At 41.9% G+C, this 26,979-nt stretch overlaps 1 protein-coding gene across 1 annotated transcript in view; it reads left to right on the top strand.

Annotated features, from left to right (window-relative positions):
• Positions 1–26,724, top strand: part of LOC124549726 (somatostatin receptor type 2-like) — a 299,967-nt gene extending 273,243 nt beyond the window's left edge. Inside the window, exons 4-5 of the mRNA XM_047125263.1 lie at positions 22,723–23,344; positions 23,405–26,724. Coding sequence (XP_046981219.1) covers positions 22,723–23,344; positions 23,405–23,616 — 834 coding nt within the window. The 3' untranslated portion in view covers positions 23,617–26,724. The remainder of the gene's footprint in view (positions 1–22,722; positions 23,345–23,404) is intronic.
• Positions 26,725–26,979: the final 255 nt, after the last annotated feature.

Below are 26,979 nucleotides of genomic sequence, written 5' to 3'. Positions count from 1 at the left end.
CAGTAACTACTGCAACCTACATCCTTCTGAATCTGCTTAGTGTATTCATCTCTTGGTCTCCCTCTACGATTTTTACCCTCCACGCTGCCCTCCAACGCTAAATTTGTGATCCCTTGATGCCTCAGAACATGTCCTACCAACCGGTCCCTTCTTCTTGTCAAGTTGTGCCACAAACTCCTCTTCTCCCCAATTCTATTCAATACCTCCTCATTAGTTATGTGATCTGCCCATCTAATCTTAAGCATTCTTCTGTAGCACCACATTTCGAAAGCTTCTATTCTCTTCTTGTCCAAACTAGTTATCGTCCATGTTTCACGTCCATACATGGCTACACTCCATACAAATACTTTCAGAAACGACTTCCTGACACTTAAATCTATACTCGATGTTAACACATTTCTCTTCTTCAGAAACGCTTTCCTTGCCATTGCCAGTCTACATTTTATATCCTCTCTACTTCGACCATCATCAGTTATTTTTCTCCCCAAATAGCAAAACTCCTTTACTACTTTAATGTTATCATATGGAATTTATTATCAGCAAATGATCTTCTATTTGCTGGGGCAAGGAGAGTCAGAGCAACAGAAGTCAGTGGGGCTTGCAGTCACCTTCTGTAATATATTTTTCTTATTTCTACCAACAAACTTAGCGTTATATCCATTTTAATATGGTATGAAAATTCAGAGTAATACATTTCATAGAATTTCAAATGCCCAGTGGTCTTGTTGCTTGGAGAGTGCCCTCAAATGCCTTCTTAGGCACTGTGTTGGTTTCCATTGTAGTCACACCCCCAGCCGACTGCAGTCTCCTACTTTTTAATTTATGGACGATAGTAGGTTGCTTCATTAACTGATAAATTTCAGTTGTCTTTCGAACTCTGAAGATGTCATTCTCCAGCACAGGTCCCCAGATTTTGCTCATCACTTTTCTTTCGAAAACATTTTCTTCTCTTTCTTTCTTAGTGAGCGTCCAGCTTTCCGTCATGCAGTACTACTGAGCATATTATGGTGTTACATACTGTATCTTCATCTTTGTGGTAATCGACAAAGCTGTACCGGCCGGGGTAGACGAGCGGTTCTAGGCGCTACAGTTGGAACCGCGCGACCGCTATGTTCGCAGGTTCGAATCCTGCCTCGGGCATGGATGTATGTGATGTCCTAAGGTTAGTTAGGTTTAAGTAGTTCTAAGTTCTGGGGACTGATGACCTCGGAAGTTAAGTCCAAAGCTGTGCAGCCGGCCGGAGTGGCCGTGCGGTTCTAGGAGCTACAGTCTGGATCCGAGCGACCGCTACGGTCGCAGGTTCGAGTTCTGCCTCGGGCATGGATGTGTGTGATGTCCTCAGGTTAGTTAGGTTTAATTAGTTCTAAGTTCTAGGCGACTGATGACCTCAGAAGTTAAGTCGCATAGTTCTCAGAGCCATTTGAGCCATTTTCCAAAGCTGTACTTTTGAGTGAGCTGCTTAGAGCGTATAGACATCTTGATCCTGAGGTTATTCTCTCATTAACATCCAGTGTTATGATATTTTTTCTGTTGAAACGCGATCGTAGGTATTTAAACTGATGAAGTTTTCTGAATCTAGAATAGCGATCAATTTCAAAGTGCGGATTTGGGTTTATGACTCGACCTATTTCTATATATGCTGCCTTCTCTTGGTTTATCAGAAGTCCAATTTTGCTGGCACTGTGCCTGAGAGATCTGTACAGGTTTTTCAGCTCTTCTTCTGTTTCAGTGAGTAAGACTGCATCATCTGCGAATGCTAGGAGATTTACTTTACTGTGGTCGAATCGGAGATCATTGTATAGCTGTAAATTGCTCTCTCGAACCACTTTTTCCAATGCAAGATTCAAGAGAATACATGAAAGAGCACCTTCTTGTTCTAAACCTGTTTTGATTGGGACGTTGGGGTACATGGATCCTCTGAACTTCACTACTGCCTTTGAGCCATCCCAGCACAGTTCTATATCCTAATGATTTTAATGGGTATCCTAAATTCGCTTAATACGTTGTAGAGTCTAGTTCTGTGGGTCTGTCATAGGCTCGCTGGAACTTAATGCACAGACACTGAATGTTTTTGTAAGCTGCTATGCCCTAAAAACAACTGCCTCTTTTAAATTACATGTGTTCTTCTCGTGAGACAAAGTATTTATTCTGTCATTCACAGTTTTACTATGACGCTACATTTAGTAGGCTATCTTTTCTCTAGTTATCACAGTTGCTGCGACTGCATTCTGGTCAAGGACTGCCTTTGCCCTTCGCCTTTTATATTGATAATATTTAAGGAATATAGCAGTCTGAGGATTCAGAACCACACTATACCATTTTAGTACATCCACTCTGATGTGCTGCCCATATACATTCTTGCGTTACTGAACTTTGGGTTTACAGAAGTATATTCTGCAGAAAACTCATTCAGTGATACAGATTTCTTTAATAGCCATTGTATCCGTAAGCAACAGTGCATCACTGACTTTCAATGCATTTCTTTTTCACAGGCGGGTTGTGCTCTCTTTACACAAAATACGTCTACCAGTCCGTTAGATATTTCATGTGCTGCCAAAAATATCTCGTTTTATGGAACGTTATTTATCGGGTAATGTATTTACAGCTTTTGCTGATACTTTAATTTATTCACATTCACCCGATCGTTCTCATTTGCTTTGGTCGAGTTATCTGGCAGTCGATATTTTTTTTACTGGTGCATATTCGCCTTACTGCATGGTCATGAACGTGCATACATTTTACACGCTTTGTTTCAGTGTGTGAATCTATAAATATTTCCGCGTTTGATTTCATGTTTACGTTCTGTCATTTTATTTACCATTCGATTTCGCGCCATAATTACATAGAATTGGAATAACGGGATCACTGAAACAGAAAACGAGGTGGTCTCGTAAAATCCGTATTTATAGCTAACGGACATTAAAGAGTCAGACTCTTCCGCCACACACTGTGTCCCAGGACGGTTCATCAGGCAAGAAACAATGATGTGTCCTATGTAAACTAATCATATCAACGCCCTCTTCGATCAAACATATTTCAATCCAAGACTATAATTAATAGTTTATCTGACCCTGCGACGACGCTGAAACAGATTTTCCTCTGAATCATGCTGTTCTCTTTGACACCTCGGTTGAATTGAGGTGTAATGTCATTGTTGGCCGGGAGACGGTTTATCCGTGAGATAACGTAGCTGATATTCAACTCAGCCGATAGATGGACGGCGCTCAGTTTTCCTCCATAAAAAGGCGGTCTTACGCTGAATTTCTAGCCAAGTCACACGTTTTCGAAGTATCCCTCCAACACCCTATATGTCATTGCGTGTGTCTTTCTGTTGGTGTAATGAATAATAGTTCAAAAAATGGCTCTAGGCACTATGGGACTTAACATCTGAGGTCAGCAGTCCCCTAGACTTAGAACTACTTAAACCTATCTAACCTAAGGACATCACACATATCCATGCCCGAGGCTGGATTCGAACCTGCGACTGTAGCAGCAGCGCGATTCCGGACTGAAGCACCTAGAACCGCTCGGCCACAGAGGCCGGCTCAATAATAGTTGTTTTTTTTTTCCTTTGGTCTAATACTACGCAAGGGTGTAGCGTCATCAAGAGGCAAGCCTCGGGACAGTCTGCCTCCTCAAAACTCTCTCTTGGGCAAAATGGCTTATTTGCTGCAAGCCCATCCCAGTCAGACTGCCCGCATCTCGTGGTCGTGCGGTAGCGTTCTCGCTTCCCACGCCCGGGTTCCCGGGTTCGATTCCCGGCGGGGTCAGGGATTTTCTCTGCCTCGTGATGGCTGGGTGTTGTGTGCTGTCCTTAGGTTAGTTAGGTTTAAGTAGTTCTAAGTTCTAGGGGACTGATGACCATAGATGTTAAGTCCCATAGTGCTCAGAGCCATTTGAACCAGTCAGACTCTTAATCTGGTCTGTTCACCGCAACAGTGCACGTTCTCAAAGTCTCAAAGTTACTCGACTATTCCCTCTATGATTGTTCTTTCTTTCGTAAACCCTCGTCGCCAGTTTTGTAAAGGCCTTGTCGCTACTGCTGTGGAGGCCGAGTTGCCACTGTTGTTACGGGAGGCCGAGTTTGTGAGTTCGTCAAACGGCTTCTGGTGTAGTACACTGCTAAGACAATTACTTCCTCCCACTATATCACAGCTACACCCCAGGGTCAGGTAACAGGATAGCAGAACGGAGATCCTACAACACTCCAACAAATTAATAACAAAGTCCCACAAATAAGTTTAAAACGCTGACTTGTCTTTGTGACTTGTCGAATAGTGAAGCCTGAAACACTGCATGTAATATAACACAAAAAAGGCCTTCAATAGCTAAGTGCAAATAATCGTAGGTAAACTTCCACAGTGCGTAGCAAATGCAGTGTACAACAACTGCCTGTTCACTTCTAGAGTTCACTTAACGACGTTCGCCATCTAAGTCAGGCCTGGATGATGATCTATAACCAAGTGGACGAGAGCTGCCCTTCTGAGTAGGCTTCCGTCCATTGTCGTCCGGTCATTGGCGGATTGTAATCGGCCGGCAACTGTCCGAGGCGAAATCGATATCTTCATCCTCAGCGCCGCGCGTGGCGCAGGTAGAACTCGCCCAAGCGGCGAGTCTATGATACCAGCTCGCATCTTAGCGCCTGTGGTGCTTTTGCCCTGGCTGTGTCTTTTTCGGACGACACAGCACTTTCCACTGCCTCTTGCCTTGTGGCAATGTGACCAAAATATTCAGCTAATTTTGGTTGACAAGAGTGACCATTCTTGTTCAGATCCGGAGTTGCCTCAGGATGGATTCAGTAGATCGATGTGCCATCCATCCTATTCGAATTGATCTTCTGTAGCACCATATTTCCACAGCATCAATCCTGCGACGATCCACCGTCTTAACCGTTCAAGTTTTCGCTGCATAGGTCACAATAGGGAAGATTCGAATTCGAACGAGAGTGAACTTCGTCATGGCAATGATAGATGTGTCCTTCCAGATACGAGCAGGTTTTTCTGCAGAATTTCTCGGAATCGAAATGCGTCTACGCATCCCACACTCGCGGTCTCCAGTATCAGTGACAATAGATCCTAAATACTTGAAGCAATTGACGACCTCGTAGTGCGCAATTCTTGCGATGTCAGGTCTGTTGTCATTATGGTGATCATCTATCATGAATTTGTCTTTGTGTGGTTGATTCTGCTTCGTTCGGTCAACCCTCAGATGCTGGTTTCCAGCTAGTTTTGCAGTTACGAGGGTGTTAGGTGCATACTTTTCTGCAACTTTAACTTTTCTGCAACCTACAAAAATATGGTCAACCAGTCTTCAAGAACTTCCCTGCGTGTATTGAACAATAGCGGAGAGAGAATGCAACCTTGCCTCACGCTGGCATTAATAGAGAAAACGTCTGAGACGGTGTTATTGATTTTTACTGTCACTGTGTTTGAAAAGCACAGTTGACGGATCAGGTATACCAGGTGTCTCGGGCTCCCCATCACGATGAGAGTAGTCCATAGCTTAGACCACTCCACTGTCGAAAACATTCTTGTAATCAGCAAAGCACATGAACATTTTAATATTTGTTCCCCTGCCTTCATTCTTCGACGTACTTCTTCGAAGATAACTGGAGCAGGCTGTCTCAACCTTTTCAGCTTTATTTTAGCCATTGGTTTACTCAGCTTTTAAGGTAGGCCCACAACAGACGGTGACCAGATTCTCATGCAGCGCTGGGATTTATTTTGAAATTCCGGAAAGTGGTTCTTCGCCTCTTAGCAACAAGCAGTCTGGTCCTAGCAATATCCAATTGTAGAGGTCCACGTAAAGAGACTAATAAACGCAAATAGTTTTTGCACACTCATTGACAGCCTGCGAACCTATTTTAAATTTACCCGTATACTTTTATTTATTTTTATTTATTTGTCAGGGAGCCAAAAATACTTGTTCAATATGTAGTTTACAGGGTACTGATTAGAAAATTAATAATACATAAGATAAAGGGAGAGAAAATAGAAATAAATAACACATTACAGAAAACCGATCTCAGTTACTGTGACGAATTCCTGTGCAGAATAGATGCAGTGTGTCACCAGGAAATCTTTCAACATATATTTCAATGCTTCGGGCTTATCGCTCCATTTTTTCCCGATATCCTAGAATCCTATTCAAGATGAAGTCCATTTAATATTGTAAACCTTTCTGTACAATGCTTAAGGGTTTGTTGTTCATGTGCATATCGTTTTTCCGTCTACTGTTCATTGAATGAATATTGAAGTTCCTTCTGAATGTATGTAATATTGTCACTTCATACGGTGTGTCTTATAATCTAATGTTATTACGTGAATCCTAATTTGTCGGAAAAGCATAGGCTGCGAAGAAGACTGACCGAAATTATGTGGACAGTGAAGACCAGTCACCAATATGGTAACTGAATACAATGTCTTAATAAAGGTTGAGTGCAAAGAAGTGTAATTACTATCATTTGTCAAATCAAATGATTTGTCAGTCGAATTTATTATTAATTAATATTTGCATTTTAGTGAAATCCCATTCATGGAATGAAATTATCCAATCGCCAGTCCTAAAGTGGGCAATTTATTTCTGAACCCAATTGGCTATAATATGACTAATTCACGTAATAATCAGTAACAAGTGTCCTGATGACGTAAGTCACTGCTTTTCCGGGAGTAAGTTGTCATATTCAAAGAGTCATAAAATACTTAGTTAAATCGTATTCAAAACCTCAAAACTCTTTCAAATAATCAACAAGATGGAAAAAAACTGAAGGGGTCACAGTAGTATGCGTTGCGTTAATACTGGCATGGCGTAATCTCCCTATAATCTTCATTGTTAAGAATTTTGATACAAGTATTTAAAATTTCACTCATAACTTTACAACATTTAAACATAGATCATTCAAAGTAAGTGCAAAACACCAAGACAACACTGGAAGGAATCAGTACGATTACAAAAAATATTATTGTTGTAGTTCAAACCTTACGTAATGAGTTTAATTAATTAGCAACAATTTGAACTCTCAGTTCAAGAAAGAATCCATTTTTCTTTATGGCGAACTGATTGTCTTGAACATTATTCAATTTTTTGCGTTCATAATGTGACGCCAGAACATAAGGAAATCGAACAGGGATCCTATTCCGCTTAATACTGATTTGGGATAATGGTGACTATGAAATTCTTTAAGTTAACTCAAAAAGTATATTGTCCAGATTACTTAAAAAATGGGCAATCCTTTTATAAAGCTAAAAACCTGAAGTGTGTCGATCTTACAGTTTTAGATGCCGAAGGTGTGAAGTAGCATCTCGGCGCGGCAATAATTATAATATCTCCTCTACGAAAGGAAAATTCCAACTACAGAGACTTCCTTTGAACCACTCTTCTGTGAATCGGTATAATACAAGTCCGTGACAATTCTACGTGTCTATTATCCAGTCTTTACAAAATTATTTGTAACTGTTTCAGATAACATTATGTTTATAATAGACGTATTCTTCAAGTTTAGTCTGCAACGTCTACACAGTGGCGAACTTGATAATACATAAAAATCATAGTCGCTACAGAGAACATATCAAAACATTTCAGTAGTAATGCTGTGTTGCAGTGTCACCTAGTCTCACAAGTCAACATTATTAACATGTCTCCCTATGGAAAATTATTACGCCTGAAAACCGCCATATGAAATTCGTGAACTATCAGAGCAGATCAGTCTCACTAAGAATATCCTTGGCGAGTGTACAGAATTGCTCCAAACTATAACACTATATGACATATAGTGTCAGGGACAGTGCAAGTATTCTGTTAGAGAAGTTAGCAGCATTCAGTTTCTGCACAAAGTCTTGAACGTCATACTATTATCAGTACTAAAACTGTAAAATGGTCGACTTCACTAACTTTCTGACATCCTTGGGGCGATACAGTTTAGCTTTTACGAGAGTTCCGTGTCAGAAACCATATGTATCACAAATTTTTAGATGACTTCCAGAAGTCGTTATATACTTCAGGAAGCGCAAGGCACAAGGCAACATTAATCTTCCTTTTTTATTACTATCGGTTTCGGTTCCATGCCAGTATGTGTAAAGTGATGTGAGTAATATTAGTCTTCTTTCACACCACGAGCATGGGATTTTACCGAAATTGGTTGTAGTAATAACGAAATATTATTGCAGCTTTGAGTCAAACATTTTCTCACGTATAAGTATTGCGTTTTATTGCAGTTAACCTGTTCTCTATAAGCACCTACTGATGTTAATGACTACAGTATTACCTACATGATTTATTTGACGTTATACGCCCTTTGTGTCATCATCAAAGAGAAAAATGTTCTAGTAATATACAGTATTTAGTGGCAGATCATTGATCTACTTGGTGTTTACAATGTACTACAGTGGTGTAGCGGAAGTCGAGACTAGGAATTTGATATAGGACACCTGTGGTCTACCAACCCGTGAAACAGCTTGAAACTGAAGTTCGAAAGCCAGAGCCATAGCGCACGTGCGGCGTGCGAGATTTTCAATATCCTCTCGCTCTCTTAGACCACTAGCTTGTTAGTCGGATATTTCGTTAACATTATTAATTTAAACTTCCTCGTGAGGATAACGAAAGAAAAAATTCTTTTCTTAACTTCATGCAAAAACCACTTACGTTCACAGTTCGATGTAAACTTGGCACTTACAAACACTGTAGATTCGTAGTAAGGAGGCCAGAAAAACAAAACGATTTAATCGTTAATTTCGTGGTGTTAAAATTCGCAATATCTTGAGGTAAAATTTACACAAACGTCAATTTTGCATTATGTTCGTGCAAGAAATAGGAATTTTTAATATTCAAGAACAGTGGCGGTTGCTGTGTAAGAGTACGAGAACATGTAAAAACCCTAACTTTTTATACCTTGCGGATTTTTTTGTTATTTTTCTTTGAATGCTGCTAGATGTAACGTAGGAGCGGTAATCTGAAATATATGGCACTAAATCTACCACGCTATGCTACATTGCTACTCTAGACTTTGTGAAACTTGGCTTCAGAGTCAGTCGTGCACGATTTAAGGAGCTTTTGCGCATCTCCAACTGGCGTGACGTAATTGCCCTACGGGCCAAATACATACGGATTTGATAAACAATTTGCATAGTCCACAGCGTGCACAGCTAGCCCTTACCACTGAACTACAAGTTTACGTCAGATGGTAGCACACTACAGCAGACTTTCATTCCAGTTCGCTTGGCATAAATACCTCTAGACTGCAGCACTCTCCTCAGATACGCCAGTTCACTTACTATATTGTAAAATTAGGTCGGATGTCAGTATGTGTACTGACAGAAAAACCCATTTTGTTGGTTTCTGAATGAGATATTAAGTTTTGAATTTTATCATACAATAATCCATTTGAGGAGCTCAGAACCATAAAGCACAACATCGTCGATTGTGAGATTGTGGCAGTTATTCATTCTTCTGACATCTGTCGGTCTTACGGAGGGTCAGGTTCATCTGTACTGTAGGCCCACTGTATATACAAACATTCAAGAAAATCTGGTTTGTCTGATATTCACTTAAACGTGGGGTCAAAGACGGTGTGTCTTTGGTCCCTACGGTTCTCAGTGCCTCATGTGTATTCTAGTCAAGTGAATATGCTGGTAGACATTGCTACCTGAATTTAATCGTATACAGAAACGCCAGTTTGGAGTTGGTTGTTTACAGTACTAGAATCGGCTTTCGTCTGCTTTGTCAACATGAACTCTGCTGAATCTGCTAACAGAGAAGACAATTACCAGAATAAGTCAGTCGCAAAGGAATTAAGGCCTCCCAGACCAGATCCGTTGACTCAGAAAGTAATGAAATCAAATAAGCGCTCCTACAAGCGACCATTTAACGAAGACGTGTATAATAAGCGTAAGCCGCGCGGGATCAGCCGAGCGGTCTCAGGCGCTGCAGCCATGGACTGTGCGGCTGGTCCCAGCGGAGGTTCGAGTCCTCCCTCGGGCATGGGTGTGTGTGTTTGTCCTTAGGATACCTTAGGATACTTTAGGTTAAGTAGTGTGTACGCTTAGGGGCTGATGACCTTAGCAGTTAAGTTCCAAAAGATTTCACACACACTTGAACAATAAGCGTAAGTTGTTGTGTAAGAATGTCGTGGAAGTTATTTCGGAGACTAATACATGTGATAAGGATCTTGTACGTATGTCTGAAAAAAAAAGCACGAAAACTGCTCTAACACAAAAATGCGAAACGGGGAGTAGCGAAAACGTAAATATTATTTCGTTATTTCCCTAAACTGTATGTTTATGTTATGTGCAAAACAACAAAATTCCACGAAAGCAATTGTTTCTTTTTCAGACAAGTTATTATTATTATTGGCTGTGGCTGTAGTTGTACAAACTCTTTGATAAACATAACTGTTACATAGCAGATGATTTAAAGTCCACACTCTCAAATTTATGTAGATCTAAAAATTTGTGAACACCCAGAATGTATAATCACGAGCCGCCACTGCTCAAGGGCGATTTTAGATAAAATCTCGCGCGGCGCGCATGCGCTGTAGCTTAGGTGAGTTTTGTTGGCCAAATTGAGGCTGTTTCCCGGCTTAATAGGCCGCAAGTTTCCGACATCAAATTCCACGTCTCGACTTCCACTACGCCACTGTGTCACGTTGTAAACAGGTACCATTTACACCCTCTGTATCACGAAAAGAAACGGGTTCAGAACAGCTGTTTTAAACCGTTCAACGTCCTCCACGTTTGTGATGACGGAATTCTACCCATCCTTTAATAATAAATCGCACTAGCTTCTTCCCCTCATGATACAATTAAGTGTTCTGCTGCAGTGAAAAATGGGTAAAACCATTAATTAGGCCTACTACATCGAAGGCGCTAGCCGCCAAAATATCGAAGGAGCTATTTCTTCGGAACCTATATTTTAATTTGCTGTGTTCACTGTTTTAACAGATTTCTAACTTTCCTCCGAAATCTCAGTAGCTGTCCTCAGTTTTCAGCCTTTAGTATCACCCTGCTGTTCTCGTCAGTCTATCGGCTGACTTAATCCCATTTCCCGTCTGCCCCTACATCGTGCTAATCCTTTAGTTTCTACGTGATTACTACATACAGCATCCTGCATATCCCAGTATTTCGTCCTGCAACCGTTCCCAGGCCATAATTTACTCCTGAAAGTCGTAGCAAATGTCATCTAACCTACCCCATATTTTGGTAAGGGACATCCATAGATTTTTTTCCCTAGGCTATTCTTTTAGCACGAAGAAGTGGAACCAACTCAACATGACAAGCTGAGTAAACTAGAAAGTTTACTGTAATCTCCGCTCCTCTCAATTCTTCTTTTACGACTTCCTTGGATGACACCAAATTTGAAATGCTCCCGGTTTCTTCTTATGGGGATTTCGATGCTCCACCTTTCACCTCAATCAATGTTGTGAGTCAGATGTACACTCACGGAAACCTGTGGTAGCCCTGCTATAACACGACAAATATGGGGCCAATACTACGAACTGCAAACCAGTTCCACTGCCGTGCCACCTCTAAGAACTTCTAGAAAGATTGATCTTAAATTGCCTTCTACCTGTAATTGACCGTTACTTATATCTTAGCAAGCTGGATTTCGTCCTAAAAAAAGTTCTACTGGACAACTCTTGCATCTCACGGAGTTTGTAGTAGACTGTTTCGTAGCTTCTAAGGTGACTGTAGAAATATTTGTAGAATTATCACCAGGGTTCATCACCGTCAAAATCGTCTATTGTTAACTCAGCTCAATAACCTGACCCAGGAATTCAACCTATGTAGGTTCATTGCATATTGAAGGAAGTATTCAATATACACTACTGTATATTAAAATTGCTACACCAATAAGATGAGGTGCTACAGACGCGAAATTTAACCGACAGCAAGAGGATGCTGTCATATGCAAATGATTAGCTTTTCAGAGCATTCACACAAGGTTGGCGCCAATAGCGACACCTACAACGTGCTGACATGAGGAGAGTTTCCACCAGATTTCTCATACACAAACAGTAGTTGACCAGCGTTGCCTGGTGAAACATTGTTGTGATGCCTCGTGTAAGGAGGAGAAATGCGTACCATCACGTTTCCGACTTTGATAAAGGTCGGATTGTAGCCTATCGCGATTGCGGTTTATCGTATCGCGACATTGCTGCTCGTGTTGGTCGAGATCCAATGACTGTTAGCAGAATATGGAATCGGTGGGTTCTGGAGGGTAATACGGAACGCCGTGCTGGATCCCAACGGCCTTGTATCACTAGCAGTCGAGATGACAGGCATCTTATCCGCATGGCTGTAACGGATCGTGCAGTCACGTATCGATCCCTGAGTCAACAGATGGGGACGTTTGCAAGACAACAACCATCTGCACGAACAGTTCGACGACGTTTGCAGCAGCATGGACTATCAGCTCGGTGACCATGGCTGCGCTTACCCTTGACGCTGCATCACAGACAGTAGCGCCTGTGATGGTGTACTCAACAACGAACCTGGGTGCACGAATGGCAAAACGTCATTTTTTCGGACGAATCCAGGTTCTGTTTACAGCCTCATGATGGTCGCATCCGTGTTTTTCGACATCGCGGTGAACGCACATATGGGTGCCATTGGTTACACGTCTCGGTCACCTCTTGTTCACAATGACGGCCCTTCGAACAGTGGACGATACATTTCAGATGTGTTACGACCCGTGGCTCTACCCTTCATTCGATCCCTGCAAAACCCTACATTTCAGTAGGATAATGCACGACCGCATGTTGCAGGCCCTGTACGGGCCTTTCTGGGTACAGAAAATGCTCGACTGCTGCCCTGGCCAGCACATTTTCCAGATCTCTCACCAACTGAAAACGTCTGGCCAATGGTGGCCGAGCAACTGGCTCGTATCAATACGCCAGTCACTACTCTTGATGAACTGTGGTATCGTGTTGCATGGGCAGTTGTACCTGTACACGCCATCTAAGTTCTGTTTGAATCAATGCCCAGGCGTAACAAGGCCGTTATTACGGCCGAAGGTGATTGTTCTGGGTACTGATTTCTCAGGATCTATGCACCCAAATTGCGTGAAAATGTAATCGCATGTCAGTTCTAGTATAATATATTTGCCCAATGAATACCCGTTTATCATCTGCATTTCTTCTTGGTGTAGCAATTTTAATGGCCAGTAGTGTATATACAAAAGAGCAACCCATGGCCCCCAATACTCGGAGTTTCTTCTGTACTGACAATCTCGCTCTTCCCACATAGAGCACTGAGGTATGAATCAGTGGAAAACACAGTCACTAATGCTCTTGAAGGACTGTCAAGATACTATGGTGCAAACAGTAAATCAAATCCATCTAAGACACAAGTGTGTGGTTTCCGTTTCAGAAACAGAGAAGCCACTCGAAAAATAAAGGTAGTCTGGTCAGGGGTTGAATCAGATCAATGTGATTTTCCAAAATACCTAGGAACGTGCATGAACACCAAGTTGAAAGTTTCCATCAGAAACAATGTCCTAAGAAAACTGTCCGGTTCACTGTAGGATAGACAAGCCGAAACAATTCGAATTTCTGCAGTTTACTGTGTTTTCCGCTCCAGAATTAACCTATCCTGTCTGGTGTAATTCACGTCACGCCAAAGAGGTGAGGTGAATGTAGCCCTCAACGACACACGCATACTTATAACAGGTTGTTTAATATCTACTCCAACCATGTGCCTTTACTACCTGGTAGGAACAACTCCACCTTATGTTCGAAGAGAAATAGCTGCGAACAAGAAAAAGAAGAAAATGGAGTAGGGGGTACCTGATCCATTACACGGTCATGAAATGCACTTTGTAATCTTCCCCCCCCCCCTCCTTCTTAATTCCATGTATTGTCCACATTAGTCTTTTATGAAGATTTGAGACGAGCAGAGATTGCAATAAACTTTCTAGTTTACTTAGCTTGTCATGTTGAGATGGCTCTGGTTCTTCGTGTCTTGGGGGCTGATTCTTGAAGCTGAAATTCTCGCGTTTGAAGATTGTTGTTGCAAAATTTTTGTTTTTAATTAAATATATTTTGTCATATTTTAGTATGTCATGCGGTCTTCTGATTTTCCACGTTAACAAAGCTGAAATTACATTGTTCGCTCCAAAATACGTGCGATCCCTTCAGAGGCATGCTTACGACTCTCACAATAAGTTTTTAAGCACTTTGTATGTATCAAAACATGGGGTGCGTGTTAGAAATCTATTCTGTGACAAATCTAAAGTGTTCAGTGAGAAAATCTTACGCGTGCAAAAATAAGAATCCAGTGGGAATGTATTCACATCTGTTGGACTATGAAAACAAACACTACAAACCGACATTTTACAATTAATCTGTAAAAAATCGCACCACCTGTAATGAAAGCATGAAAACCGTCTGAAGATTAATCGTAATGATTCGAAACCGGTAGCGGCACCTTTTTAATAAAGGAACTGAAAATAAATTTGTGGCTCGTTGCTGTCTGAACACCATCAACATTTGTCTTCAAATAACAGCCACGGTCTCCGACCATGTCATCATATAACATAATTGCACCCACAAAAAGTGTTGAGAGAAAGACTAACAGCCTCCTAAAGAAAAGTTTTTTGTCGCAGTAGACTGTTAAGATTCTTAATTCATATTGTGCTCTTGCCCCTTGGCTATATGATCTTCCGAAGGTCCACAAGGAAGAACTTCCTCTTAGGCCGATTGTGAGTAACATTGGTCCCCCGACAGATTGTGTAGCAAAACACCTTACTATTCTGTTGAGCCCTATGGTAGGTCGGTGTGAGCATCACATGAACTCGGCGGATTTCTTCGTCGATTACACGGAATGCGTTGAATGACTTTGATATTCTCCAAATAGTGAGTTTTGATGTGGTGTCTCCTTCACTTGCACTTCTCTGTCTGATTCTTTAAGGTTCACTGAGGTTAGGTCTGGTGCTGCAGTGACGAACGTATCTCGACATGTGTTGACTTACACGTACTTTTTATTCAGTGAACGGTACTACGAGCAAATGGAGTTATGATGGGAAGTCCGTTGTCATCTGTTATTATCAACTTGTTTATGGAAGAATTCGAAGTTCCTTGGCGTGACTTTGAAACCTGCGTGTTTTTCGAGATATGAAGACGGTACTTTCGTTTTTTGGCCTCGTGGCAGTTACAATTGGAACGATGTTTTAGAACACCTGAATTCAATCCATCCAAAGGTTTTTTTTTTTTTTCACACTGAAGGTGGAAAATGATGGCTGTTTTCCCTTCCTTGATGTGTTGATCAAGTGGAAGGCGGATCGTATGCTGGGACATGCCGTTTATAGGAAGTCTATTCACACAACTTGTATCCTACACGCTTGATAGTTGTCATCGTCTGGCTCAGTGTGAAGGGCTTAAAAAATGGTTCAAATGGCTTTGAGCACTATGGAACTTAACTTCTGACGTCATCAGTCCCCTAGAATTTAGAACTACTTAAACCTAACTAACCTAAGGACATCACACACATCCATGCCCGAGGCAGGATTCGAACCTGCGACAGTAGCGGTCGCGCGGTTCCAGACCGAAGCGCCTAGAACCGCACGGCCACACCGGCCGGCTGTGAAGGGATACTTCGTACCTTAGTTCGGAGGACCCACGTCGTCTCGGGCCCTGAGAGTTTGTCAGCTGAGTTAGCCCATCCTGAGTTCGCCTTTCGTCAGAATGGTTACAGTGAAAGACCGATCAGACGTGCGTTGCTCTATCAACCAACTGTGCACCGGATGAGTGATGATAATATTGAGGTGGCACCAAAGTCTACGGCCTTTTTGTCTTACAGGACTGGACAGACCACGTCTACTCGACAAGGAGACAGAGACTTCATCTGACTCTAACATTATCTCTAGTAACCAAAGAGATAGCCCCCCCCCCCCGGTTGGCCGTGCGGTCCAAAGCACGGCTTTCCGTGCAGGAAGGGTCGCCTGGTCCCCGGCACGAATCCTCTCGGTGGATTTGTGTCGAGGTCCGGTGAGTCGGCCAGTCTGAGGATGGTTTTTAGGCGGTTTTCCAACTGCCTCGGCGAATGCGGGCTGGAGCCTCTTATGCCGCCTCAGTTACACTATGTCGGCGATTGCTGCGCATACACAAGTTCTCCACGTACGCGTTTACCACCATTACTCTACCACGCAAACATTGGGGTTACACTCGTCTGGTATGAGACGTTCCTCCCGGCGGAGGTTCGAGTCCTCCCTCGGGCATGGGTGTGTGTGTTTCTCCTTAGGATAATTTAGGTTAAGTAGTGTGTAAGCTTAGTCCCATAAGATTTCACACACATTTGAACATTTTTCTGAGACGTACTCTGGGGGTCCACCGGGGGCCGAACCGCACAATAACCTTGGGTTCGGTGTGGGGCGGCGGAGGGGTGAAGTGGACTGCGGTAGTCGTCGTGGGGTTGTGGACCACTGCGGCTGCGGCGGGGACGGAGCCTCTCCGTCGTTTCCAGGTCCCCGGTTCCATGCAATACAATGCAATACAACCAAAGAGATATACTATATGATCCATGTGTTGACGTCATCGAGTTTAAATTTCATAGAGTGGCCTATACCTTCGCTAGTTTTTTTTTTCTTTATTGTGATTTTAAAACCTGGAGAACAGGTAGGCTGGCAGCAGCACATTCGCTAGTTTGAAGCAAACTGAATTCCCGTCCGTTATTCTATCGGTAGTCAAGGGCGTCATCTGCTATGTCTATCCCGTGGAAATTGCCTTTGATTAATTTCAAATATCTTCTAAAAAAAAACTGCTTATAGCGGGGATTTCTGTGTATACTGGCAGCAACAAGGAAAGTTTTAATCGAATTATGGACAAATTTTTCGATGTGTATAAAAATACAAGACGAATCAAGTCTCTTACACTTTCCCGGCGATTCGCTGACATTTCGTTGTGAACGGGCATTCTGCCGATGGTTCACGTCTTCCCAACATGTCTCGAGGGACGAGTGATGAAGACATTGAACAGCGGCGTCGAATATATCGCGTTGGGAAGATGCGAACCACCGGCTGAACATTCGATCTCAGCGAGAATCAAAACATGTTCGTCCGCTCATAACGTCTTGTTGCTCGCAAACTGAATATAAATCAATCCATTTTGAGCAGGTACCACCTGAAGTCTATGGAGTAAGCTTCAAAATGCTTTGTGGTGAACTAACAGAAACGTGACTGGCGCAGAAATTCTGTATTTTAAGGATACTCACAGTTTCATATGCCAATGTACTATAGGCGAGAATACTATTAAAATGTATTACAAACAGTTAACAGAAGTAATTCAATAATAATAATAATTTATAAAAAATAATGTACAGGGTGTACATAAAGTCCGGAAACATATTAAATTATTTATTTTACAAGAACTAAACATGGTACAGATGTCATACACATTGCATTTTGATGAGAATTCTGAAAGTTTATTTTTACAAACGTTCGATATGTGCAGCATGAGTGACCCGGCAGACGTCTATACGGTAATCGAATTTGTGCCATACCTGTCTCAGCATGGCATCGTCGACTGTGGCAGTCGATTCCCGTATTCTCTCCCGGAGTTCTGTTACATCACTTGGTAGACGAGGTACATACACCATATCTGTAATGTGTTCCCACAGAAAAAAGTCACACGGAGAGAGATCTGGTGATCGGGGAGGTCATTTCATGAAACAGCTGTCACCTTATTTTGCATGGTCGCCATGTTTGCGACTAGCGCTGACTATCGGCAAATTACCAAACTACGCTGTGGCGGTATACATGAAAAAAAACTTTCAGGCTTGCTCTTCAAAATGACATATGTATGGTATCTGTACAACGTTTGGTTCTTGTGCAATAAATAATTGAAAGTATTCCCTCACTTTATGTACACCCTGTAATTAACAGACACTTCATTTTCATGATATTTTACTGAAATTTCCTTTTTACAGTGTTTTCATTGGCATTTCATTCCTGTAGTAAGCTCATTGACACCTATTTTGCAGTGGTTTCATGGACCCTTAAATAAAACGAACTAGGTATACATTCGTCTTAATACTTTACCTCTCTGTTTAAAAAATGTAGGGCCAGCCGGTGTGGCCGAGCGGTTCTAGGCGCTTCAGTCTGGAACCACGCGAACGCTACGGTCGCAGGTTCAAATCCTGCCTCGGGCTTGGATGTGTGTGATGTCCTTAGGTTAGTTAGGTTTAAGTAGTTCTAAGTTCTAAGGGACTGATGCCCTCAGATGTTAAGTCCCATAGTGCTCTGAGACATTTGAACCATTTTTTTAAAAGATTTAGATTTACGTAGACGAGTCATACTGTAGATAACATAAAGCTTCAGGAGCAGTTTTGCCCTATAAATTTTATACAATGTCTTTCTTCCTAGAGTTCAGTTACTATAAAGGGTGATTTCTGTTTACAAATTAGGAACTTCGCAGTAATTACAGTGATGTGTTCTTGAGCTAGATAATTTCCACAAACTATCGAAAGTAGCTATATGGCTTGGCAGAATAAAAATGTTGGGTCGCAGCAAATTTTCTTAACTGCTGTAAATATTATGTTATGTTAGTTCCAAAAGCTTCAACAAATACGTTACATTTTCAGTATTTAACATATCAGAAGCTAAATTGCATAGCATTTTTTCAAACCAGCAACTCAAGTTTCTGACTGTACTGTTATCTGTCGTACAGTAAGTTGCTTGATATGCTTCTTCAGTAGCACATTCTCTGCCTGTACTCGGTCATATCGTGCTTTCAGCTTTTTTTTGGACTTGGAAAACCGTATCTTTGATCATCACAATCAGGCGTACTAGGTGCCAAAAGAATAAAATTCCACCATTTTGTTATTGTGGTATTCAGTTCGAAGAGTCGTTTGATGTAGCTCTCCAACACTACTGTATCTCGTGCAAGTCTCTTCGTCTCCAAATAAACGTTTCGTCCCTTGCACTATACGCGCCAGCGCTCTGCCGCTTATTATTTTTGACGACTTTCCATCTTCATAGGTTAAATTAAAACAATGTGATATTCCAAAATACCTAAGAACGACACTCGGCAGATCTCTTTCACACAAGAAACATTGAATGAACACCAAGTTGAAAGGTTCCGTCAGAAACATCTCCTTAGAAAACAGGCCTGTTCACAGTGGGGTAGCCAAACCAAAACAAATCGAGCTTCTGCAATGCCGCTGTGTTATTCTGTTACAGGGTACCTGTTTCTTGTTTGGTACAATTCAAGTCAAGCCAAACAGCTGGATGTAGCCCTCAACGGCTACAGTTGGATGTAGCCTTCAACGGCGCATCCAGACTTACAACAGGCTGGTTAAAATCTATTCCAACCGTTTGGCTTCACCACCTGGGGGGAACAGTTCCACGTTATGTTCGAAGAGAAATAGTAGGAGACTAGGAAAGGAAGAAAATTGAGCAGGCAGTACCTCATCCATTACATGGTCGTGGAATACACGTGCTAAAATTGATCTCCGGAAAGAGCTTTCTCAGAACGTCAGATGTACCCCCTGTCACAGATAAAATAGCCAGGTTACAACTGCATAAAGTTAAGGACCCCCTTCCCTCCGGCTGGAAATTGTATCTGAAAGTCTAGCAACCGATTATGACAAGGGATGGATGACATGGAAGTCTTTTGAGATCAGGAGTTGGCATATCCAGGGTTCATAGGGCAAGATGGACTAAGACAAAGAAGGCAGTGTTAAGTGCGACTGTGGAGAAGATCAAACAGTTAAACATATGCTTCAGTGTCGATTGTGTCCAAACTTCTGCATGGAAGATGACTTATATCAGCCTCGGAGATTGCACAAGAAGAAGCCAAGTTCTTGTCAAAATTTATAAAATGTAATTTTTGCTAGCTGTGTGCATCTGTGTGTTTCTAACACGAGAACAATAAATAATAGAAGCTTCCTTCTCGTATCCAAGTCAATATCTGACAGCAGTAGGGCTCTTTTATTGCAGATGTCTTTGTTCACTGGTACCAGTTACTCCTGATATATTCCTTGCTTCATTTATCCTGGGTAATCTTGCTCCCTAGACAGTAGTATTATTTCTCATATTCCGCTACTGTGTCGTTCTCAATTCTGATGTTGAACAAGTCGTTGTTCTCCATTCTACAACTCCTTATCATCTACGTATTTCCTTTGTTTATCCTTAATCCAAATTAAGGACTAAGTGTGCTGTCCATTCCCTTAAACAGATCTTCTACGTCTTCTTTACACCTAGCCAGAAGGACAATGTCTTCTGAAAACCTTGCCATATATTCCCCTTACTCTTCATCCCTCCTCTAAAATATTCTTCATTTCCTTACTTGGTTCTTCTGCGCACACGTTGAACAGTGGTAACAAGCCGCAACCCTGCATCACATACTTCTTAGCATAAACTTCTCTTGTTTCATCTCACAACATTTTACTTATGCTGATTTTGGTACCTCCGTGGTCTCAGAAGGCGATTGTGAGAAAACTGCTAGACGTACATAAAATATACACATATCAGTCGATAGAGCACCTTTTTAATTCACATTAGAGGTCCTCAATAAGTGCATCGCTAGTGCCGTGGCAGACGTTAATAAATACACTGAAGTCGCCGCTACTGCTGTCGGACAAGCCGCAACGACGGCTTGCTTTGGAAACCTGTTCATTGGATTGCCTGCCTGCAGGCGCCAAATAATTCGATGCGACAGTACAGAGTAGATAATTTGTCTGCATGTTCTGACACGCCTGTCATCTAGTGCAACTACGCCGTAGCGCGTACTGTTATTACGAATCGAGACATGGAGAAATGCTCTATCAGCTGGTATGTATCGTTTTCTATATGCCTTGTACGTTTCACACAATCATTTTCTGTAGTCCGTCCCGGAGGTACTTATGAACAACGCTGTTTTTCGTAGTAAATTTCTTTTAATTCAGTCTCAGTAAAAGATTTCTTTGACCATGTAGCTTCTCTCTCTACTTCGGAGCTTAGGAACTTATAAACAGTTAACTTCGATGAAGAGTGAGGTTTTGGAATGGAAAACTTATATCTTGATTAATATAATTTACAAGAGTTTGAAGACAGTCTGATACTTACTTTTGATTTATTTCATACCTTTTTTTTCTCATATTAATATTACATATGCTGTCATATCTGTAGACTTGCATGTAATGGTTGTTTAAAGCTTCTATACATCAGATAACGACCAACCGGAAAGCGAATGCGTCTGATCTGCTTCCGTGATGTACTAGAATTGATCTGTGTTCATCGTCTCCTTCCTCAGAAAGAAAATACTTATCAGACTAACCGTCCGATATTTACACATTTATCTTGCCTGCTTTGGTTATTTGATGGCAAAGCTTTCCTGGAAATCTGATGGTAAAGCACACGTGTCTTGGATTTTCAAATTTCAAAGATGCCATGTCACGGATTCCGCCGGAGGTTCGAGTCCTCCCTCGGGCATGGATGTGTGTGTTGTTCTTAGAATAAGTTTAAGTAGTGAATAAGTCTAGTGCAGGTTGGTCCCTCGGCAGTTTGGTCTCTTAGGACTTCACACACATTTGATCTTTTTTTTTTCAAATATGCTGCTTGCTTCTACAACTCTCGCATATATTAGTTTCTTCATAGGTTATCACCGACTTGTCCTAACTTGTTTGAGCTCAGATCATTCAGCGCTTTGTCAGACTCTGACCGCGTTATTGGATCAGCTGCTTCTTGAACATCATCTTCCTCTATTTCTTTTGTTACACTTCGGAACAGTTCTCAACGTTGCATTTAGTATTCCTGTGCCCCGCTTCAAATTTTTCCTGCAATCATATCATGTTTTTTTCATCTACCTGAATTACCCTGTTCTGCAATTTCTGTTGATATAATCCCAAAACAATATGTATTGCTTCTTTCCTACCTCTTTTTTAAGATAATTAAATTTTCTTCTTTCATCCATAAGCACGATTATCTCCTGGTTTACCCATGGTAAGTTCGGTTCTGCTTTCGCTGTACCTAATGTCTCCTTTCCTGTTTAGTTATTTCGTTTTTTTAATTTGATTAGCGGTAGGCGGCGCACTACAGTTTATACATATTTATCGAAATTCATATTGCCTGATGCTGTGAAAAATCTTTATCATTGCTATCAGTTTCAGTTATCACGAAACATCAAAGACACCGGAAGTCCGAAATGTTGGAGAGACGTCCTGTAGGAATTAAAGCCGAAAGAAAGTGTGTGGATAAACCAGTCGCTAAGCTCGTTTCCTGCAGAAGGAACATTCCTGGTTCGAGTCCGGATTCGGCACACAGTTTTAATTTGCTGAGATATGTGATCAATATCAATAGATTGTGACTTATTAAGCGACTGTGAGTGTCAGTCTGCCACACAGTTTTAATCTGCCAGGAAATTCCGTTAACATCAATACATTACTGCCAGTTGTTATGTGAGCTTTATATGATGTTTCATTATAAATTAGCAAATAAAATAAAATGAAACTCCGTAAAATTGTGCGATGGTGAACTGCCACTTCACCGTCTTCCACAAATGGTATTATTTGTAGGCAGTATAGAGGAGCATGTGCCCAGTACACTTCTCTTCCAGCTAATGTCAGATTTCGGAACCTCGGGGCTCCTATTTATAAATTTAATAGCTCCTTCATTGGCCCAACGAGATCGAGTGCACATCCTTGATACTTCTGGAAACTGAACCTGGGTCCTCTGCATTGTAGTCAGACGCACTGGTTTCTCAGCTATGGAGATACTCAAGAAATTGTGGTCTACTAATTATCGATTTTTTTTTCGCAGGTGGTGTCCCTGATGGCGTGGACCGCGAGCGCCCTGCTGATGGTGCCGGTCATCATGTACGCGCGGACGCTCGCTCAGGAGCCCAACAGCTGCAACATCATCTGGCCCGAGAGCGGCAACCTGAGTGGGCAGACCGCCTTCACGCTCTACTCCTTCGTGCTGAGCTTCGCCGTGCCGCTGCTGCTCATCTTCGTCTTCTACTTCCTCGTCATCCGGAAACTGCGAACGGTGGGGCCGAAGAACAAGAGCAAGGAGAAGAAGCGCTCCCACCGCAAGGTCACCAAGCTGGTGCTGACCGTCATCACGGTGTACGTGCTTTGTTGGCTGCCCTATTGGATCACGCAGGTGGCGCTCATCTTCACACCGCCCAACCAGTGCCAGCCGCGCGTCGCCATCACTATCTTCCTCCTGGCGGGCTGCCTCAGCTACTCCAATTCAGCCATGAACCCCATTCTGTACGCATTCCTCAGTGACAACTTCAAGAAGAGCTTCCTGAAGGCTTGCACCTGCGCCGCCGGCAAGGACGTGAACGCGACGTTGCACAACGAGAACAGTGTCTTCCCGCGCCGGCACCATGCCAAGGGGGCCGGATCGGAACGGCCGCGCGGAGGCGGCGGTGGAGGCGGCGGCGGAGGCGGCGGGGGCGGCGGTGGCTTCGGGGGCGGCCGTGGTTGCGGCCCAGCCGGCGGTGCCACCAGTGCCAATGGCAGCGGAGCTGCTGGGCTGCTGGACGAGGAGACTGGCGAACGCGGACCGCTCGTCAGCAGGGTTGACACCTCTACCACTGCCATCACCATGACGTCACGCTCCAACATCACCGTCAGCAGCGAAGCCCGTGAGAGTACGCCTGGGGTCTCCAAGGTGGATGGTCTGCTGCAGCCAACACAGGTGTAATGCGACCATCTCTGCTAGTGTACTGACCGTCAAATGGGCAATCGCCTCTGCCGCTACATCTACAAAAGGTTTTCGTTTCAATAGCCCATTCGTCCTACTAGTCCCCTGGATCACTTCCCACTCGTTGCTGACCCTCGTTGCTGACCCTGTCCTTTTACAACCTCTTTTCTCATTTCCGGCGCAATAGTGTGACATGAGCCACAATACACTGAAGCTGGAGTCACCTTGTTCGGAAATGCCATCAGGCGAAATAACGCTGAATGGTGAGCTTGGTTTTTCGACCAGAACATCTCCAACACATTCATTTGTTCAAGACACCCAGCTGCCTGAAGGAGGGGTATTTGAACAGCTGAGCCATCCCACTGTAATCTCTAGACAATTCTTTAGCAGAAATACAAATTATATTGGTCGACAGCTAGCCTTTCGTGTTGACAGCATGCCATTTCATTGTTCACATTGCGAGCGAGGTTTCAGGTAAATATTTCCAAACAAATCCGACACTTCTGTAATGGGTACTGGAGTGATCCGTGAAATGCTCTTTGCTGGGTCAGGACTTGAATTTCTCTTCTAAAACAAGATCAGAGGATGCCTCCAAAATTAAATTTTCACTATCCCTCTTTCTCATCCTCCCTAAACCTCCAATCCCATGTGACGGCAGCAAGGCAGTGTTAATGGGCGGAACCCCCAGCTAGTGGGTTTGTACTGTCAGGATGAATCTCTGTGTACGCAGGGAAATCTGTTACTACAGTGCTATTCTAGAACCTCGTGACCTGGTTCTGAGACGACTTCGAGCACGTACTTTCAACCGGTGTTTTACGTTTCAGTTTACACTTATATCTGATCTTCGTTTGTGGTGATAATCTGTTTCCTCATCATGCGTCAGATTCTGGTTGTTTGCTAATGACTTTCGAAGAAATTTAAGGAAGCATTAATCACTGTGGACGATGAGAGAGGTCACTCTTTACTGCAGAACATATCTCATCATTGTTTGTCAGTTTTTGAAATGAGAAGTCAACTGTGCAGATTGACACAAGGTTGGATTTTACATAGAACATACAGAGACGCTGTTAATAGTTATTAGCCCAAGATTAATAGGAGGAGACATATACATGGACTGTTTTTCATATCAGCCACTTGCGCAATGTGGTTACAATATCCGATACATCTGATAACAGTAGGGTTCTGTGTTTCTGCGTCCATGGCCTTTAAGACTGTGGACAACGTTTTTGTGAGAATATGTGTTTCATATCGCGTGTTTAAGGATCTGACTTTCAGATTATTCAATAGCTTTACGTTTCGTTCACCAAGAAAACAATCTGTGAAAGATTCTGTCTATGGTACTTCATAAAATCTAGAAAATACTACATACGTGTTAACTAGTAATTCCAGTCAGTAGTAAAATTTCATTGTCAACTTGTACACATTTGTAACTATTTTAATCACTCTCATCTCATTCTGGTCGGCCAACAATTTTCCAATATCTCAATTAATTTTGTCTGATGGTGGAATTCGATAAACCTGACACAGTAACCGACCATAATGAGACACTTGCGAACACAGATTTTGCAGCAATTTCCAATGCGTTATGCGAGTTTGAAAGGTGGTACCATATGAATGACCACTTGTTTTCTCGACCTATTGTTGCCACGTTATCTTTATACTTCATAACGGTGGCCTGGAAACTCACTCCACAGCAATTACTTTTATGCTGTAACACTGTGAACGCCTGATTTCCCGTTCTGTTCGCACCCCGTTGTTTAGATTAGAAATACAGTGTTATGTGGTACAGCGATACGTTCCAAAAAAATTATAATCTAACAGGAGAAACATGTAGAATAAATGTTTTGTAATTCTTATCACTAGCTTTTATTGTACGTTTTTCTTTGGGAAATGTAAAAGAAAAGCTCATAGTATTATAGGGTCTTTGAATTTACCAAAATAACAAATGCATCTCAGACTTCCGAAGAAATGTAAATAGTATCTGATATGTGCGTATATGTTACGTGATATAGCTACGTAAGTTACTGACATCCTCCCAAGTGTCTGACGAGTGATTTTGTGGACTCTTTGTAGGATGTTCTTCTTCGACGCCTACATAATAATTATGAGGAATATGTGACAATGAATCATCCATATGGCTAAAATAGTTGCTACAGCCTTCTAGAAACTGCATTTTTCATGTTCCACGACGGACCCATCACTAGATTTCCTAACAGTCAAGTCAATGTTTCACCGTCTGGATACAAAAATGTATCGATTGAGATTTTATGTGCCATAACTGAAGGCCAAAGACGATTTTGATGACGACCGAGAAGTATGGAGACTGGATGAACACTGGGATATGATATCATTTTGAATTATATCACAGAACATCCCTCAGGTTATGTAGCTCAGTGATAGCCATATGTATCATCGTTGTCCGAATTTTTATGTAACAAGACTGTAGAACTATTTATATTTGTTTTCTAACATTTACATGGTTTGTAAATAACAATTGCTGAAGTTGTTGACGTTACCTAAGATTTGTATTTACGCATATTTATGTGATATTGCATATATTGTCATGCCTTTGGTGTTTGCATACATCCTATCGGTAAGGGAATGTAGTGTGATCAGCAAGATTTCTTAATTGAGCCCATGAAATTTTGCTTTCATATTACGTTTCTTTACTGCAGTGTATTATTAGTCTTGTGTGTATGTCAGTCTACAACGGGAACCAATTACAGTGACACACATGTATGGAAGAATTGTTATGTACTGCGATGTGATATTCTTATAAAAGAACGTGAGATTGTAACTACTAAAAACAAGGAATGCAGGGTTTACTTCCATTGTGAAGCAATGGAGTTTAGAGTCGTTATTGTATGTGTGTATGTATCTGTCATGTATTTTTGTACAAATACAGAATTCGATATATGTATATGTAAGAAATCAGTCTAAGAAGGTGTTGTCAAGAATGTAAAGTAATGATGTATACTAATGTAATCATAAATATCCTCACACGAAGCTACTTGATGCACATGTTTGCCAGTCCACGATATCATCTGATCTCAGAGCACCTCCCTGCTTCTTCGGACCCAAAGAATCCATCCCTTAAGTATGTAAATGTATGTGATGAATATATTTACTGTTAAAAAAATAATACTGCTTATTTGTTTCTAATTAACTTCAGCCAATTCCACTACACCTTAAACATTCCCTCAAATGTAGAGACATTTAATTTGACTTACGACACTTCTTCTAAAGTACCTCAAGACACTTGTCTTTAAAGTACTTGCAAAGGTCCAGCTGTAATATATTTCATTTACTATCGATAAAGTATTTCTTGGTGTCCTTTGCACTGTGCTGTAAAACACTGAGAAT

This window comes from Schistocerca americana, chromosome 1, assembly GCF_021461395.2.
Source record: "Schistocerca americana isolate TAMUIC-IGC-003095 chromosome 1, iqSchAmer2.1, whole genome shotgun sequence".
Lineage (NCBI taxonomy): Eukaryota > Metazoa > Arthropoda > Insecta > Orthoptera > Acrididae > Schistocerca > Schistocerca americana.
Note: the sequence above shows the minus strand (reverse complement) of the source record. Positions and strands in the feature narration are given on the sequence as shown.